Source organism: Fringilla coelebs (assembly GCF_963513975.1).
Source record: "Fringilla coelebs genome assembly, chromosome: 1".
Lineage (NCBI taxonomy): Eukaryota > Metazoa > Chordata > Aves > Passeriformes > Fringillidae > Fringilla > Fringilla coelebs.
In genome coordinates, this window is record NC_140028.1 from 88,426,892 (window position 1) to 88,441,608 (window position 14,717).

Here is a 14,717-nt window from a genome sequence, read left to right on the forward strand (position 1 = left end):
ATCACATAAAAGGTAGGTGAACTTGCATTTCCCAAGACATGCAGTGTTGAAATGGGGTGCACGAGATCAGCTTCCTCTTCCCTGAATGGGAGATCAGCTTTCAAATGTATGAGAAACACTGGCTTTACCTTTCATCAGCATCATTAGTGAGGTTGGTATAAACTGAGCTTTGGCTTGGAAAAGCAGGATTGCCATTCTGAACTCCCATGCAAACAGCAGCACTGGGGCCACCATTCCCTCTGATGTACATCTACTCAGCTCATCAGTCAGCAACACTAGGATATCCCAATATAGGTAAAGCAGGGAGCAATTTTTGTCCATGCCTTGGCAGGACTGCAAAACTATTATTTAAGCACGGTCAAAACCAGTGGTCTCTTCTTGAGCACTACCTCTATGCTCTTGCTGTGTCAACCAGGATGCTCAGCAGAGTCTGAAGCTCAGAAAACAAAAGCCCCTGCCTAATCTGAATATTCCAGTCACTCTCTTATCTTTCCACATTTCCTTCTAGCATGTCTTTCACAGGGGAAATCTACTAATGGGACCAGAGCCTGTGCAACTTAAAGAAGACTTTCACAGAGGAGTTGTTTAAAGGAGGAAGATTACAGCTGGGTGGGGGAGGCACTAACCGAGCAGGCTAAATCAATGATAAATGTGCATTCTTCTATACTTTGGTGTTTAAAGGTATTTGAAAAGCTCGATTAGCTTCTGCAGCAAAGCAATTCTCAGAACAAAGCTGAAATGGTGGTAGAATTAGAGCAGATAAAAGTTCCCACGTGAATTTTTTTTTTCTAGCTGCTCATTATCTCTGTCCCAGTGACCTTCTCACCACCTGGCATGCAGTATGTTAACACTTTCTGGATGTGCTTCAGGAACTTCTTTGCTGCAAACAGCTTCAGATTCTCATTGTTGGTGTTAACTCAGGCACCACTATGTGAATTATACTAATTGGTTGCCACTTGTTTCACAGCCATTTCCCCAAGGCCTTTTAAATAGCCCAGAGCCATGCCACCAGCAGCAGTCACTGCTGGAGCAGTGAAGCAGGAAAAACATTCCTCCAAATAAGCACAGGGACCAGGAACACTAAGCCTGTTGCTTAGTGCCAGCAGCAAAGGCGCTGCTCCTGCTAAGCAAACCTTCTGTGTTTTTTTTCCCTGACTTCATTCTTCCTTCACAGGATTGCTTAGTATGAGCTTCAGAAACAGGGTCACAGTCACTTTCAAGAGTCAGCAGAATCAGCCCTGAGAAAAATGCAATTGTGACCACAGAAAGCAAGCTTTTGGAAACCACAGAGGCATCTTTAACCTGCTGCGGTGATCACGATTCTTTTAGTCTCTACTTTTCAACGCAGGGAGAGAAGTTCTGATCAAAGATCTCTTTCAACACCTGTGGGCCTTATCTCCAAAGATTTGACAAATCTAGTTTTCTGATTCTGTGGCACTGTAGCCCATATATCAATATTCCTTCTCATTGGTCTCATCAGCTCAGAGAGTGGGGACAGTTACATTAAATTAATTGGACTTGCTCTGAAGAGGCATGGATCTGTCCACTCAGCTGTCTGAGAACTGACACCAAGTAAGCACTAAGATCTGATATGAGAAGACAAAAGCACAGCAGTGACCTTTCTGTATCACTAAATGCTAAAGAAACCTTGGCCGTTTCCTAGACAAATCAGCAACAGAGAAAGGGCAGTGAGAAAATTGTCTTGGAACTTGTTTTCACAACTAGTAAGTTGCACAGAAGTCCCTTTATATTCCCAATAAAAAAGAAAAAAAAAAAAAAAAAAAGGAGGGCAACAGATGCAGAGCTACAAAATCAAGCTCTGTAAAAGGCTGGGAAAAAATTACCTGATGCTAGATGGGGAAAAAAATTTGTTACAGAAATCAGCTGCATTTCATAAAATGAAGATACTGGCAGCTACCAGCTTCTTTTAATAAGACTAATACTGGAAGTGTCTGTTGCTCTCCTTTGGTTCAGTAAAATTAACTACATGATAGGAGCAGTGGTGCCCTCTTCAAAATCCAGAAGTACCTGTGGTCTCTGTGCAGCAGCTCCAGTCTGCTGAGCTCCCTGTGCTGTGACAGCCCTACTTCAAGCAATGAGTGCTTCTCTGCAGCTAATGGTTGATTGGAAAGACTCAGTTCAGCTTCTGTGTCAAGCCTTGCTAACAATACTGGGATGTCTGGAAGCTGAAGCCAGGGTCAGGCCCCCATGGTGTTAATGTTCTGTACAAGCAAAACAAAAAAACCCCACATTTGTTCTCAAGAAGCTTAAATTCCTCTTAACCTTGGGCTCATGAGTGCAGTAGAAAGCATCTTCTGTAAAATCACTGAAAACCGGAAGTTTTACAGTCTTCTGTTTAACAAAGTGCTAAATCAGTTGTCAGCAGGTCAAAGTGAAAGGGAGCCTGACCCTAATGACTGCTGCCTGGGGATTTTAGCTGGAACATACTGCAGGAAAGGGCTCAGCAGACTTTGCTGACTCTGTCAGAAACTGTCTAAAAGTAAGGGAAATGGATACTCTCAAGATCAAATGCAGATTACAGTGCCCGTGGTCCCAACTTTCTACATTGGTTGAGACAAAAGTAAAGCTTTCAAGCTCCCTCTAGGTAAAGTGAACCTGGGATTCAAAACTTCTGTCTGAGGTTTCCTTTAATGCCATTTAAAGTCCATTAGATAAAAGCTGGAAAGGTGCAGTTTGTATTCTCTGCACGCCTTAGATTTTTCTTTCTTTAGCACCTAGGATGCATGACCCAGTAAGCAAGAGATGCTGCTCTGAAAACTGTCAGCTGCTCTACTTGCAGAACCCAAACTAAAAGAAGTAAGACTCTGTAAACTATTTTTCTTCTCAAATCTTGAAGGAAGCTGTATAAATGAGGTCTATTACAGAACTGTCAAAGGTGTCTACTCTCTCCCTAGCCTGTTGCAATTGGTGGCTGACGCATCTGCAGCTGGATGAAGACACATGAAAATACTTGGAAGATCACAGCCGGTTTTGGCCGTCCTTCTCTGCAGTGAGGAGAACTGACAGAATCCTGTAATTCATGGTCTGGTGGATGAAACGCGTGTTTGTTGATGAGGCTAAGTGGCAGAAGAGGCAAGAGTTAAAGAGAGGAGTGGAAACATCTACCACTTCTGTTAGAGTAAACACATCCAGTGACGTGGGTAACGAGAGTGTGTGAGGTGCCCAGAGCCAGGGAAGCAAAGGCAGGAATAACAAATGACATGCTAGGAGATTAAACACAATGGTCTCTTTACGGGCCGAGCGCGGCGGTGCCAAGCTCCCGGCACAGGGCTGCCCACTCGACTCCTCTCAGCCAGCTCCACAATGAATGAACGCTCCAGGAAAAGGCTCAACCAGCCATAAGCTCAAAGGATTCCTGCTGCATCCCTCAGAGGTGCAGTGTGAGGATACTCATCCCCGCTCCGCGCTTGGCTGCTGAGGCGTATTGTTTGGTTCGGCTTTGTCTTGTTTTATAATATTGCTTCCTGTGTGTAGAGTTTATGTGCAAACAGGACTGGGAAAACTGCCTCTGCTCTTCACTGAAAGAGGGTGGGACCCCTTTTTTCTATTATTGGGCAAACTGTTTCTTAAAATGAGAAACAGCTTCTCTCTATGTTTAGCTTGGGAGTAGGAAGGGAGGAACAAAGGAAGGAAAGGTGGGGGCAATGTCTGTGAACAAACCAGTAGCTTAATTTTGGTTGGATCACTTTTAGCTATCCATCTCATAATACTTTTGATACAGATTCCCATCTTTTAGATTTCTTAAAAATGAATGACTGCTATTGCAAAGTAAGCTTAAGCGTTTACATACCCTTGCAGGGCTGCATTAGGGCCAACAGTAATGATCTGCCTGTGAGATAAAAGGATCGTTCTGAAAACCCAGTAAAAAGTGAGTTTTATTCTGAGATACAAGCAGGACTGGTAGAAGAGAAGAAAATTTTAGCTCTATTGTGCCTTCTGACAGAAGGGTTTCAGTGCAAGAGTCATTGGACAGTTTAACTTGGGTTCTTTTCAGCTCCCATCTCCTTCTCTATTTCTCACTGTCACTGCCCCTGAAATAAAGCATTCATTGTGCCCTGTTGGCAAGGAAAGCAACTCTTGAGGCACACTAGGTAACAGGTCTATCTATAACAAGCAACCTATCCCAAAGGCCACCTAGCAGGAGTCGACAGAGGCCACTGAATAAGACATTCAGCTTTGAAAAATGTCTTTTGCTGGTCTGCTTAAACCTGGAAGAAAGCACTGTGAACAGCAAAGGCAGTACCTGATACACACCAAGCTGCCCTGGTACGTTCCTGGGCAGGTCCCTGCGGGCAGTGACATGGGGAATGGCGCATGAAATGACAACACTCGGCCATAACAGCCCCCATCCATGTGCAGCCCTGAAACAGCTCATTCCCAGCAACAAGCTGTGTGCAGGCTTTTGCTCTTTATGTCAAGGTGAAGTCCACAGCTAGGCAGAGGAGGCAGGAAGTGCTCCCACAGCACGTATCAAAGAGCCTCTGCTCCAGCAAGGTGTCACAGCTACTGCAGCTGCAGCAGGGGAACGGCCCCGAGCACCCAGCCTGCGCCTGGCTCTGGAACTCTGAGCTCCCTTGGCTCTCCCAGCTAATGACAAAATAAGGAGCCCAGCTGCAAAAGCTCACCGTGGTAATGCTTCAGTTCACTCCACAGGCAAAGCCCACAGTTCTACTTTTGAGGCATTCTCTTGCCTTCTAACACCAAAACCCACAAGTTTTTGGTTCAGCGAAGCTACTTCTCTGGTCAAGCACTGCTCACCCAAACAATTCCAAGTCCTGCTGGATGGAAATTAAGGCAGTTTTCCATGCACAGATTTGGAACACTGGCTTAACAGCTAATGAGAGAGAGAGCTGTGAGCCAACAGACTCAGCAGAGCCATAAGGAGGACAGGTCCTTATCCACCCTAAGTATCCTTACTCTCTGGTCCCGTGCATCTCTGGAACACAGGCTGTTAGTCATGCTAAAGTAGACCAAGCTGCCTGGAGGTTGAGATGTGGAAAACCTTCTTTCTGCAGGGCAGAGAGGCAAGTGCCTTATTTCAGCATTCCACCAAGCTGTCCCAGCCCCTCTGTCTGCTTGAGAGGCCTGACTTTCAGAGTTTACCCTGCCTGGGATTTTTTTGTGTTTTTTTGCTAGTGAGACAAGTTACACAGAAAGTTAAGGAGGAAAATGGGGAATGTTCCCTTTCTTCCAGAACCACATTTGGGTAAGCCAAAGTAGGCACTATGGCTGTCATGCTCTGGAATATTCCCTGCCAGTTTTTGCAGACACAATACACCACCAAGCAGGGTGAGCAAGAAATGAGGAGACCAAGCAGGGCTCAGGCACTTCACACTCCTGCCCAAGATGCTGATGTGGCCCATTGGTTCACCCAAGACTGGGATTCAAATGTGACATTAACTTGTGAGAGACTGATGGTGCTCTGGTCTGAGAACCTTTTTTGCTGCACCACAACTGCCTAATTTTAGGAAAATAGGAGATATTTGTGCATCCATTTTTTTTGTAGGTAGTTGGCAAAGCAGGTTGCGAGGCTGAGGCACAGCACTGAACCTGCAGCTTGGGAGGGAATCCAAATGCATGTCTATGAAAGAAGGAATTAAGAGGCTAGAAGAAGTGGCTATGGGGGGAAGTAAAGAAGGAAAAATGCGAAAATGAAGGCTAGAACAAAGATCCTAACTGGTGCTCCAGCCTGTGTGAATAAAATACTTCACAATTCTGCACTGAGTGCATCAGCTTATTGCCATGCCTGATGTTTCCCAAAGGAAAAGTGAGTTGAAAAGAAAGATTTCTGGCTCTGAGTCTACTGAGAGCAACAAAATGATAATCCTACATTGGCAAGAAGGAAAAAAAAACCCCAAACCAGGCTGTCTTTGTTTGCTAAGACGATATTCTTTCATCTGTTGACTGAATTTTGATTTATTGGCTTGCCCAGTTTTATTTCAAGCAGAGGGGGTGAGAAGCATTACGAATGTAATCACAGAACCATAATATCCTAGGTGTTAAATGAGGTGTTCCTGATGCCGCCAGGGCCGTACCGCACCCCAAACCGCAGGTGGATGGCACGGAGCTGCAGGAGCTCCAGGGGAGCGGGGCGCTCCCTCTCCCTGGCGGCAGCACCGTGCGCCAGCCAGCGGGCAAGGGACACGGCCGGGACAATCGGGACAAGAGCCAGGGACAAGAGCCCGGCACCGAGCCCGGCGCTGCTGGGCTGGCAGACCACCCGCCCTGCGCTGTGCCATCCCAGCGTCACACACGGCGTGCGACAGAAACATCTGTCAGGCAGAGCGCTGGTCCGCTCATCATGTATTCCTCTTATTGCTCTTATTGCTCTTATCCCCCTGAGTTCCTGGGGTTCTACAGGAGTGCCCGAATAGCCTTCTCTTTGCTCTTTCTGGGAATACAAACCACATCCCCTGACTTACCTTCAAGATCTATTAATATTTTGGGAAATTCCACCACACCCAACTCACTAAGCTTTCTGTATATGTTTCACCCTCGTTACGGGTTTCCTTTCCCCCCACCCAAGGAAGGGTGTGATCGCGTTCCATGACTTTAAAAGGCCTTTTCAAATCTGTCTGAGGGCTGTGTGCCTTTTGTGACATCAACAGGGAGAGAGGAAAAAAAAAAAAATCAAGCATGCAAACAATACCCTTAGAGTAAATATGATCTCACTGTGATTAAACCACAGTACATCAGAATCAAAAAGCAGATGTAAAACTTAACCTCTTTCCCTCAGGCAAGCAATTAAAAACTTAATGAAAGGAGATCGGATGTTAAATGCTAAAGAATTGAAGAAGCAGAGCAGAAGTGGGGGAAAAAAATAGTATGGAAAGAAAGAATCCCAAAACGTGTGTTTTGAGTTCTCAGTTTCCATTTTCTGGCATTTGTGAGCCGTCTTCTCCCAGACAAAGTTTCCTTAAAAAAAAAAACCAAAACCCAAACCCTCCTTCCAAAATTAACCCTTCCTTCTGCCACTCTGGGGAAACAAGCACAACTTCATTGTCAAGAAACCATAGCTATGTAGACACAGGGCCTCAGTATTGCCACCAACTTACTTGGTTGATGGCTTCAGCTTTGACAAGTACGTTTTTAAAATTTATTTTTTTAAAGTCTAGAACCTAGATGAACTAGGACATGCTCTTCTTCCCCCAAGTCTCTCCAAAAAAAAATTCATTAGAAGGGAAAGCCATCCTACTCTCTCAATTTAGTGTCACCATCTGGGATACTACACAGCAGCTACAGTTTGGGATGCCCTGAGAGTCCAGCTAACTAAAGAAAAACAAGCTCAGGAGCTCCTCTTTCCAGCCCTCAGCAGGCTGGTGGGACAGGCAGCACCTTGCTTGGAATGAGAATTCCAGGGGAGCCAAGCCTGGCCGGCAGCTGGTGTTTGCCAGGTCCAGTAAGAGTCATCTCCATCCTACAGGGCAGTGGCCAAAAGTCAACAAGCCTCCCAGAACAGCTCGATTTTGGCAAGGTGACATTTTCTGGGTAAGTGTAACCCCAGAGAAGAGGGATGGTGAAGGTGCAGGTGAGTTTTAAGCAGCTCTGGTTACTCTGCTCAGTCTCAGGCTGAAGCACAACTTCAGCTTCATCATGTAAGATCTTGATCTTGTGAGAGATTGGTTTGGGCAGTTCCTGGGCTGCAAATAAAATAAAGCAGTATAAAAAGAGAGACAGAAAACAAAAGAAGATATCTGCTCGTAAATACGCCCTTCTGTAGCAGTAAAAATTGGTTTTTAACTGGATGTAAAGTACATAGGACAAGGACATTCATGACACTGCCTACTGCTAGCTGTATCTTAAACAGAGCGCACATCTCTGGTTATCTTGTACTTAACCCCTTGGATCAGAAACTTCTTTAGAGAGAGAATTACTGATTTTTTAATGGTCTGTATCTTCCTCTCTCTGTCTGCAGCTAAGCAGGTCATTTGCTGGAAGAACTGAGATTTACTCCTAGGCTCCTTCTGAATTTTCTTAATTTGCTAAAATTTTCAACCTTGCTGTCAATGAGGCCTGCTTAAGAAAGGGCTTCTGATGTGCTGACTTGCATTCCTGTAGAGTAAACCCATTCTTACTACTCTTCCTTTTCTGGCAGGCTGATCCACTCTGACTGTGAAGAAAGTGTTTTCAAAACCAACATAAAAATAGAAAGGCAAGAATTTGCCTCATCCCTATAGACAAAAAAAATAAACAATTTTTGTCATGCTATGCACTTGTGTTTCTAGGAGTGTGAACTATAGCTTTAGCAGTTCTGTTTCATGTCAAACACAAACTACGTCCAAATCTGCTGTGGAAAAATTAGCTCCTTAAAATTAAGACAGTTTCCACTACTGTAATGTCTAGACCAAAAGGCAAAAGAAAACGGGCACTTGCCAAGAGCAGGCTGTGATAATCAGGCAATAATATGCAGAGGCTGCACTCTGAGCTGCTATAAAATGACCCAGCTCCACTGCTGCTGAGAGCTGCAGCCATTTACAGGCAGAAGTACCTCTACATGCAGCTTTACTTAGCAGTAGCCTGACTTAATTCACATTGCTCAATACCTGCCATAAATACTATTTTCACAGTACAGTCCCAGAGGAGTGTCTGATCAAGCCCACTGAAGGCTTGGCATAAAGCACCTTTCAGGGGCCAGAGTACTGCTCTAACAGGAGATGTCCACTGCTTTCATGGATGCTCAGAGAGCATTTATTATGCAAAGAAGCCTCTTGAAAAGTGACTTACGCATTTGTGATTCCAAATGTCACTGAAAGTGCTTTCCTACAGAGGTGTGTGGACTTTAATGTCCTAAGAAGTTCAGCTACTTGTCTCCATCAAGTGCAGCCAGAAATGGGAACAGTGCAAGATAAGGGTCCTCCACAAGTGCTGCAGCCAAGGCTGAGACTGTGCATACTCCTCTAAAGCACTCATGTTGCTTTAAAAATTGAATTAAACTCTGGACCCTGGGAGACAGGTGGGTTCCTAATTGCTGCTGGTATGAATGGGATTTAAGTACTTAAATGCTGTAATAAGTTAGTCCAAATAAAATAAGCAAGGCAAAAGTGACTTCACATTGGCCCTTAAGTGACCTAAGCGCATCTTTTGTGTGCAGAAGGCACTCCCATGCCCTTAACACCTTTGGAAACAGCAATATGACATTTAGGAAGCTCTATGCTCCTTTTTCTACTTTTCTGTATGCACTAGATGCACCTGCCCTTGCTGCAATTACTCTGGTACTTATAATGGAGCACAGGCAATACACTAATACAAATTTCTCCTCAGATACCACACACAGGAGTTCAGTGTTCAATGATCAGGTATCAGTGCAAGTATAGTCTACTAACCCCACTTGTTGCTGAGCTTGAGATGGTAAGATTCCAAAGATGAGTTTGTCTACAGTCTTAGGAACTATGCTCCAACAATTTAGCAGGTTCACAATAACACTTCATGAGACTTCTCTGATGTCCAGCCTATATTCTGCAAAATAGCAGAGTTCTGCAGCCTAAGACAATAACCATTGAAATGTGCTTTCATTTTTCCTTTGCAGAAGATGTTTCCATAAAGTCTTACTATTAGACAGCTTTCCTGCTCTCTGATCTGATAGGTCCCCCTGGATGAGGTATGGCACTGTTTGGAATCAGTAGAGTTGAGTCAACATACCTCTAGGCCAAGTAATAATAGTCTAACGTGCAACCTGCAACCTCTAGCAGGATCTTAAAACCAAAAGTAAAACCCCCCAGACAAGTATCTACGCCTCTTGCTCTATCTAGAATCAAACTGAATTGGAACGATTAAAAAATAAGAAAGGCTGTTCATTTGGTAGTTCTGCTTCCCCATCAAACACTAGGAACTACTGCACAGAGACAGATTAGGCTATGAGTTTCTGATTCAAGAGATTCACAGCTACATTACTCAGGAGCAGCTGTGAGCATAAAAAGATACAAGTTTAGAAATCAGGTAAAAAACCTGCATGCTGTTGGCTGCAATGCTTTGTGATGGAGCTTATTCTTCCTCTGAAATAAGCACTGTAACATCCCTAAGCCTCAGCAGCTCCATCTGCAAAACAGAATTAGAAGCATTCTGCTGTCCTACCAAGACTTTGGTAGGGCAGGTGGACACAATTGTGTGTAGAGTTTCTCAGCTGCCCTGGGGCACTCACCTGTATTAAGTATACAAATATAAATCCACAGGGGGAGTATGGGAGGGGAAGGAGGGCACACAGAGGCTACAGCCACAACCTGAAAATGACAGTGGCCCTCCAAGCTTTATGAAGGGGACAGTCCTGGCTACATCTCACTGGTACTGCTGCTGACTTAGGCCTGACCCTCCTAGACCTCAGCCACCTCATCCTGTAGGTGCACAGGTGAGAGAAAAATCATGAAACTTCCATTCTAAACTCATGGCAGTAAGAGAGACAGCACAAACTCAGACAGGTTTTCCCCTTGTTGGTTTATTCCTCTCCTACTACATTTTACAAGACTTTATAGTTCCTATTTACTTCTGAGTTTGACTGCCACCCTGTGATTGCTGAGATACTGAAAAAAAAAGTGAAATGAAGAGGAGTAAGGAATAAATGAAACAGAGAGGATCTGGTTAATAAAGTACAGACAGTTCTTTCCCTTTTACATGGTCCAACACTCAAAGTCTTTCATTGCCAGGGTTACAAGCAGCTTTTCACAAGCACTTCTGGTTGGGAATATTGTATTTCTTCCCAGGGACACTATTTTGTTTGTCTTGGCATGCAGACATTGTAATCAAGTCTATATATTACAGGACTGTGCCTTAGCACAAATGGCAGGCATTTCGAACCCTATTTAGGTTTCTTCCTTGCCCAACAAATTATCTAAAAATAGATAATCAAGACCTCATACTTTACATCTACGTCATTCCTTTTGGCTTAAATGAGGTAAGGAATGCAGGGTTTTTTTTCCTCTCCTCTTTCACTGTTCGGAAGTTTTAGTAAACAGACAAGTCCCCTTTTCTTCCTTCCTTCCCCCTCTTATTTTGTCTTGCATGTGAACAGCCACCAAGCTACAAAAGCCTTGTTATGATAATGTCTTCTCCCTTTTGCTTCTGTTGCACTTTTATTGCCTGAGATAAGAGAGTAGGAATTGGGGGCCAGATACTCCCTCTCCCACCCATGTCCTTCCCTCATCATGGAAACCCACTGGAATTTCTGTTGCTACAGAGTACACTGTAGCTGTAACTGCTCCATCCTTGGAGTCATAGCCTGTGTTTGGTTTCAGAAAAGGCTGACCCTACCTCCTGGGTTACAGAATACTGGAATGGAGTCCTGTGAGAACTTGATGGGGTGCAGTTTTGTTGTACACGGGGATTTAGCTCAAAAGCAAGCTGTCATCATCATCAAAGAACTGAGGTGTTGCCCTCATGCAATTGCAGCCCTACAGAAATTAGCTTCTGAAAGTGGCTTTTAGACAAGCAGGACTAAGAAGTGCTCCAAACCAACACAAGTATTTCTTATGCTTAACCTTTCCCATCTTTCCAGAGCTCAGTTAAAATAACTTCTGTGTTCTCAGGCATTTAAGCAGTACATGAATGGGAGAACAGGACCTGACCTGGGGTTAAATTTCTCTTTGCTTTAAATAGTCACAGAATCATTGAATTTCACACAGTGTGCAAAAGCTAGTTGTGTAGAGACATAAAATTCTGAACTTGCTTAAATCCACAGGGATTTTCCCTTTTGGAGGATTCAGACTTGAGTGTTAAGATAGAAGAATGCAATGGACAATTAAAAAAGCTTACATGAAGGAAGAGAGGGAGGGAACAAGTTTTGAAAATGTCTGAATAAAAAATGTATGGATTGCATAGCAGAAAGGATTTCTAGACCAGAAATGACCTTGGGTTTAGTCACACTGAAAGCAAAGTCATGAGTGATAGAGAGACATATCCAGGGTCTCACCATGAATCAGTTCCTGTTCTGTCCTACTGTTAAAACTCTGAATTAAACCATAGCAAGCATTTCAATCATTTCTTCAAACGAGGCCTTACAGACTGTCACCATAAAAGTAAGGAATGACATGCCCCAGTATAACACTGGGAGCAGTTAAACAGAGCCAAATCTGCACCTGGATGCTAAGCCTCCTCTGAAGTGATGATATGTCCCCAGGCAGGCCATTAGCATTCTCTGTTCCTTTATTTCATGTGTACAATAAAAAAAAAAAATTCCTATAGGAAGATAAAAGAAAGAGAGAAAATACAGAAAGAACAAAGACTGAATGTGCAGGTATTTTCTTTGTGTATTACTCTAGGGATAAGAAATAGATCTAAGAATGTTTGCCCCAGTTAAACACTGTAACTACTTCACATTTCCCAGGGAAAGTAAACACTGTAATCCAGCAAGAAGGTTTTTGAGGCCAAACCCCTCAGTCTTCTCTTTTTTATTTATTTATTTTTAATGGCTTGTTCTTTCTCTGTCTAGTCTTCTCTGTCTAGAATTACGTAATCACAAACCAAATCCAAAATCCTCATTCCCACAATACAGGGCAAAGGAAACATTGCAGGGCAGAGAAGACTTCCCCTTTGGAGCCACGTTATCTTTCCCTATTCTTGCAGTGCCACTGGCCTACATATGAGAAATCAGGAAGCTGTATAACTATGCAGGACCATTTCCTATTGGGATACAAGTGTTCCTTGGCCCTGGGCAGCCTGAAAGCAGTTGGTGAGCTTTGGACTAACAGTGGCACTGCTCTTCTACCCTTGGGTGCAGAGTAACACCTTCTCTAGGCAGGTATAAAGTCTACCTGGGCTGATCAGAGATGGAGTAGACACAAGAGATGAATTTTATCAGACTTCAAATCAGTCAGTTGTCTGAGACACAGTTTAAAAAAAAAACAAAAACAAAAAGCCATGAGCTCCACCTCAAAATTGTGATAGCCATGGATCCATGAATTACCTTTGTCAACCCACACGTAACACAATTTCTTTTTCCCTTGTCTTTCCATGAGATGGAGAAACTGGCAGTTGCTTTGGAAACTAAACTCTGACCTTTCCCAAAGTTTGGCTGGAGAGACCCTGCAAATTTGGCCTGAGCTCAGAGATGTATAGAAGAGCATAAAAATCCCTGCACGTTTACCTGGGTATCACTCCTACTTCTCACACACTCTGCCACTCCATCAGCGCTCTTTCACACCACGCTGCCTAAGTTTAGTACAGAGATGGACTTCACTTCCAAAGCAGCTTAGTCTCCAAGTAAGTATATAGCGTGTGACATTTCCAAAATCACCTTTTTATTGACGCTGAAGTTATTTTTGGCAGGGCAAGGAAAGTTTTTCCTTCCCTCCCCCTTTTTTTCCAATCGCACAAGATTACGGTATGTCTGTACAGTAATCTAATGCCCCGTGGGCAATTCTGTACCTTGCCCAGACGTTTTTCAGTAATATTAGGACAAAAGGCTCCACATTTGTGTCTTTTGGGAAAAAAACCAATAAACCAACGAACCACCACCCCCTCTGGTAAAAGGCCGCTAAAAGCGATTATTGAATAAACTGGGATGATAGGAATTAATATGGGGGATAGGCTACCCATTCTCAAAAAGTGTTACTTTCCCCTCGCCTGTGATCCATCAAACAGACCGCACCGTGATAAGGAAACATTCCCGAGCGCCTGGCAGGAGGTGAATGAGCTCCCGGGGAGGATCGGGGGGTACCTGTCCCAAACGCGCCTGGCCATCACGCACCGCCCCGGCACCTTCCCCGCGGTCCCGGGCTCATCCCGTTATCCAGGGCCGGCACCAGCGGGAAAAGCGAGAGCAGCTCCTTCTCCCCGCGCCGCCAACACCGACAGAGCACCCGGGGGTCCCCGCAGCCCGTCCGTCACCTTCGCTGCCCCCTCGTTCCCACTCCGCGCGGACACCTTCCCCGGGGCTCTGCGCCTGGAGACAGCGCAGCGGAGGGCAGAAGGCAGACCCGGCCGCCCGGCGGGCACACGACTCGCCTTGAGGAGGTGCGGAGGGGAGCCCCGAGCCGTCGGGCCCCGCCTGCGGTGCGGGGTGCGGGCGCGGTGCCGCCGTGCACTCACCTTGTACTTCATGGCTGCGCCGCCGCCAAGCCCCGCCGCATCCCCGCGCGCTCTGCGCGCCCCGCCGCGCGCCGCCGCGCCAGCCTAACACGCTCATTTGCATAGCGCCGCCCTCATTTGCATAGCGTTCGCGCACGAGCCGGCCCCCCGCCCCCCCTCCCCGCTCCCGGACCGCGGTGGCGCCGCCGGCGGCGCGGAGGGGCGGCAGCGGGGCCGCGGGTTCGAGACCGGGCGAGGCGCCTTCCGCCGCTTCCCTACGCCGATGGCCGGGGAGAGAGAGCCCCACAGAGCGAGGGCTGTCGGCCCTGCTCCCAGGGACCCCGCCCTGCCTTTTCAAAGCTGCTCGCCTTCACTTTTCCCCGGCGGAAAAGGACATGGGGGCACAGGTTGACCGCGGCTGAACAGGAGCCAGCGTGTGCCCAGCGAGGCCAATGGCATCCTGGTCTGGATCAGCACTGGTGCGGCCAGCAGGATCAGGACAGTTATTCCTTGTATTGGACACTGGTGAGACCACATCTCAAGACCCGTGTCTACTTCTGGGCCTCTCACTGAAAGACCTTGAGGTGCTGGAGCAGGTCCAGAGAAGGGCAATGGAGCTGGTGATGGGTCTGGAGCACAAGTCCTGGGAAGGGAGACTGAAGGAACGTGGGGGTCTTTAGCCTGGAGAAAAAGAGGCTAGT

At 45.8% G+C, this 14,717-nt stretch overlaps 1 protein-coding gene across 1 annotated transcript in view; it reads right to left on the reverse strand.

Annotated features, from left to right (window-relative positions):
* NEDD9 (neural precursor cell expressed, developmentally down-regulated 9) overlaps positions 1-14,078 on the reverse strand; it is a 38,018-nt gene extending 23,940 nt beyond the window's left edge. The window contains exon 1 of the mRNA XM_084214080.1: positions 14,038-14,078. Coding sequence (XP_084070206.1) covers positions 14,038-14,049 — 12 coding nt within the window. The 5' untranslated portion in view covers positions 14,050-14,078. The remainder of the gene's footprint in view (positions 1-14,037) is intronic.
* Positions 14,079-14,717: the final 639 nt, after the last annotated feature.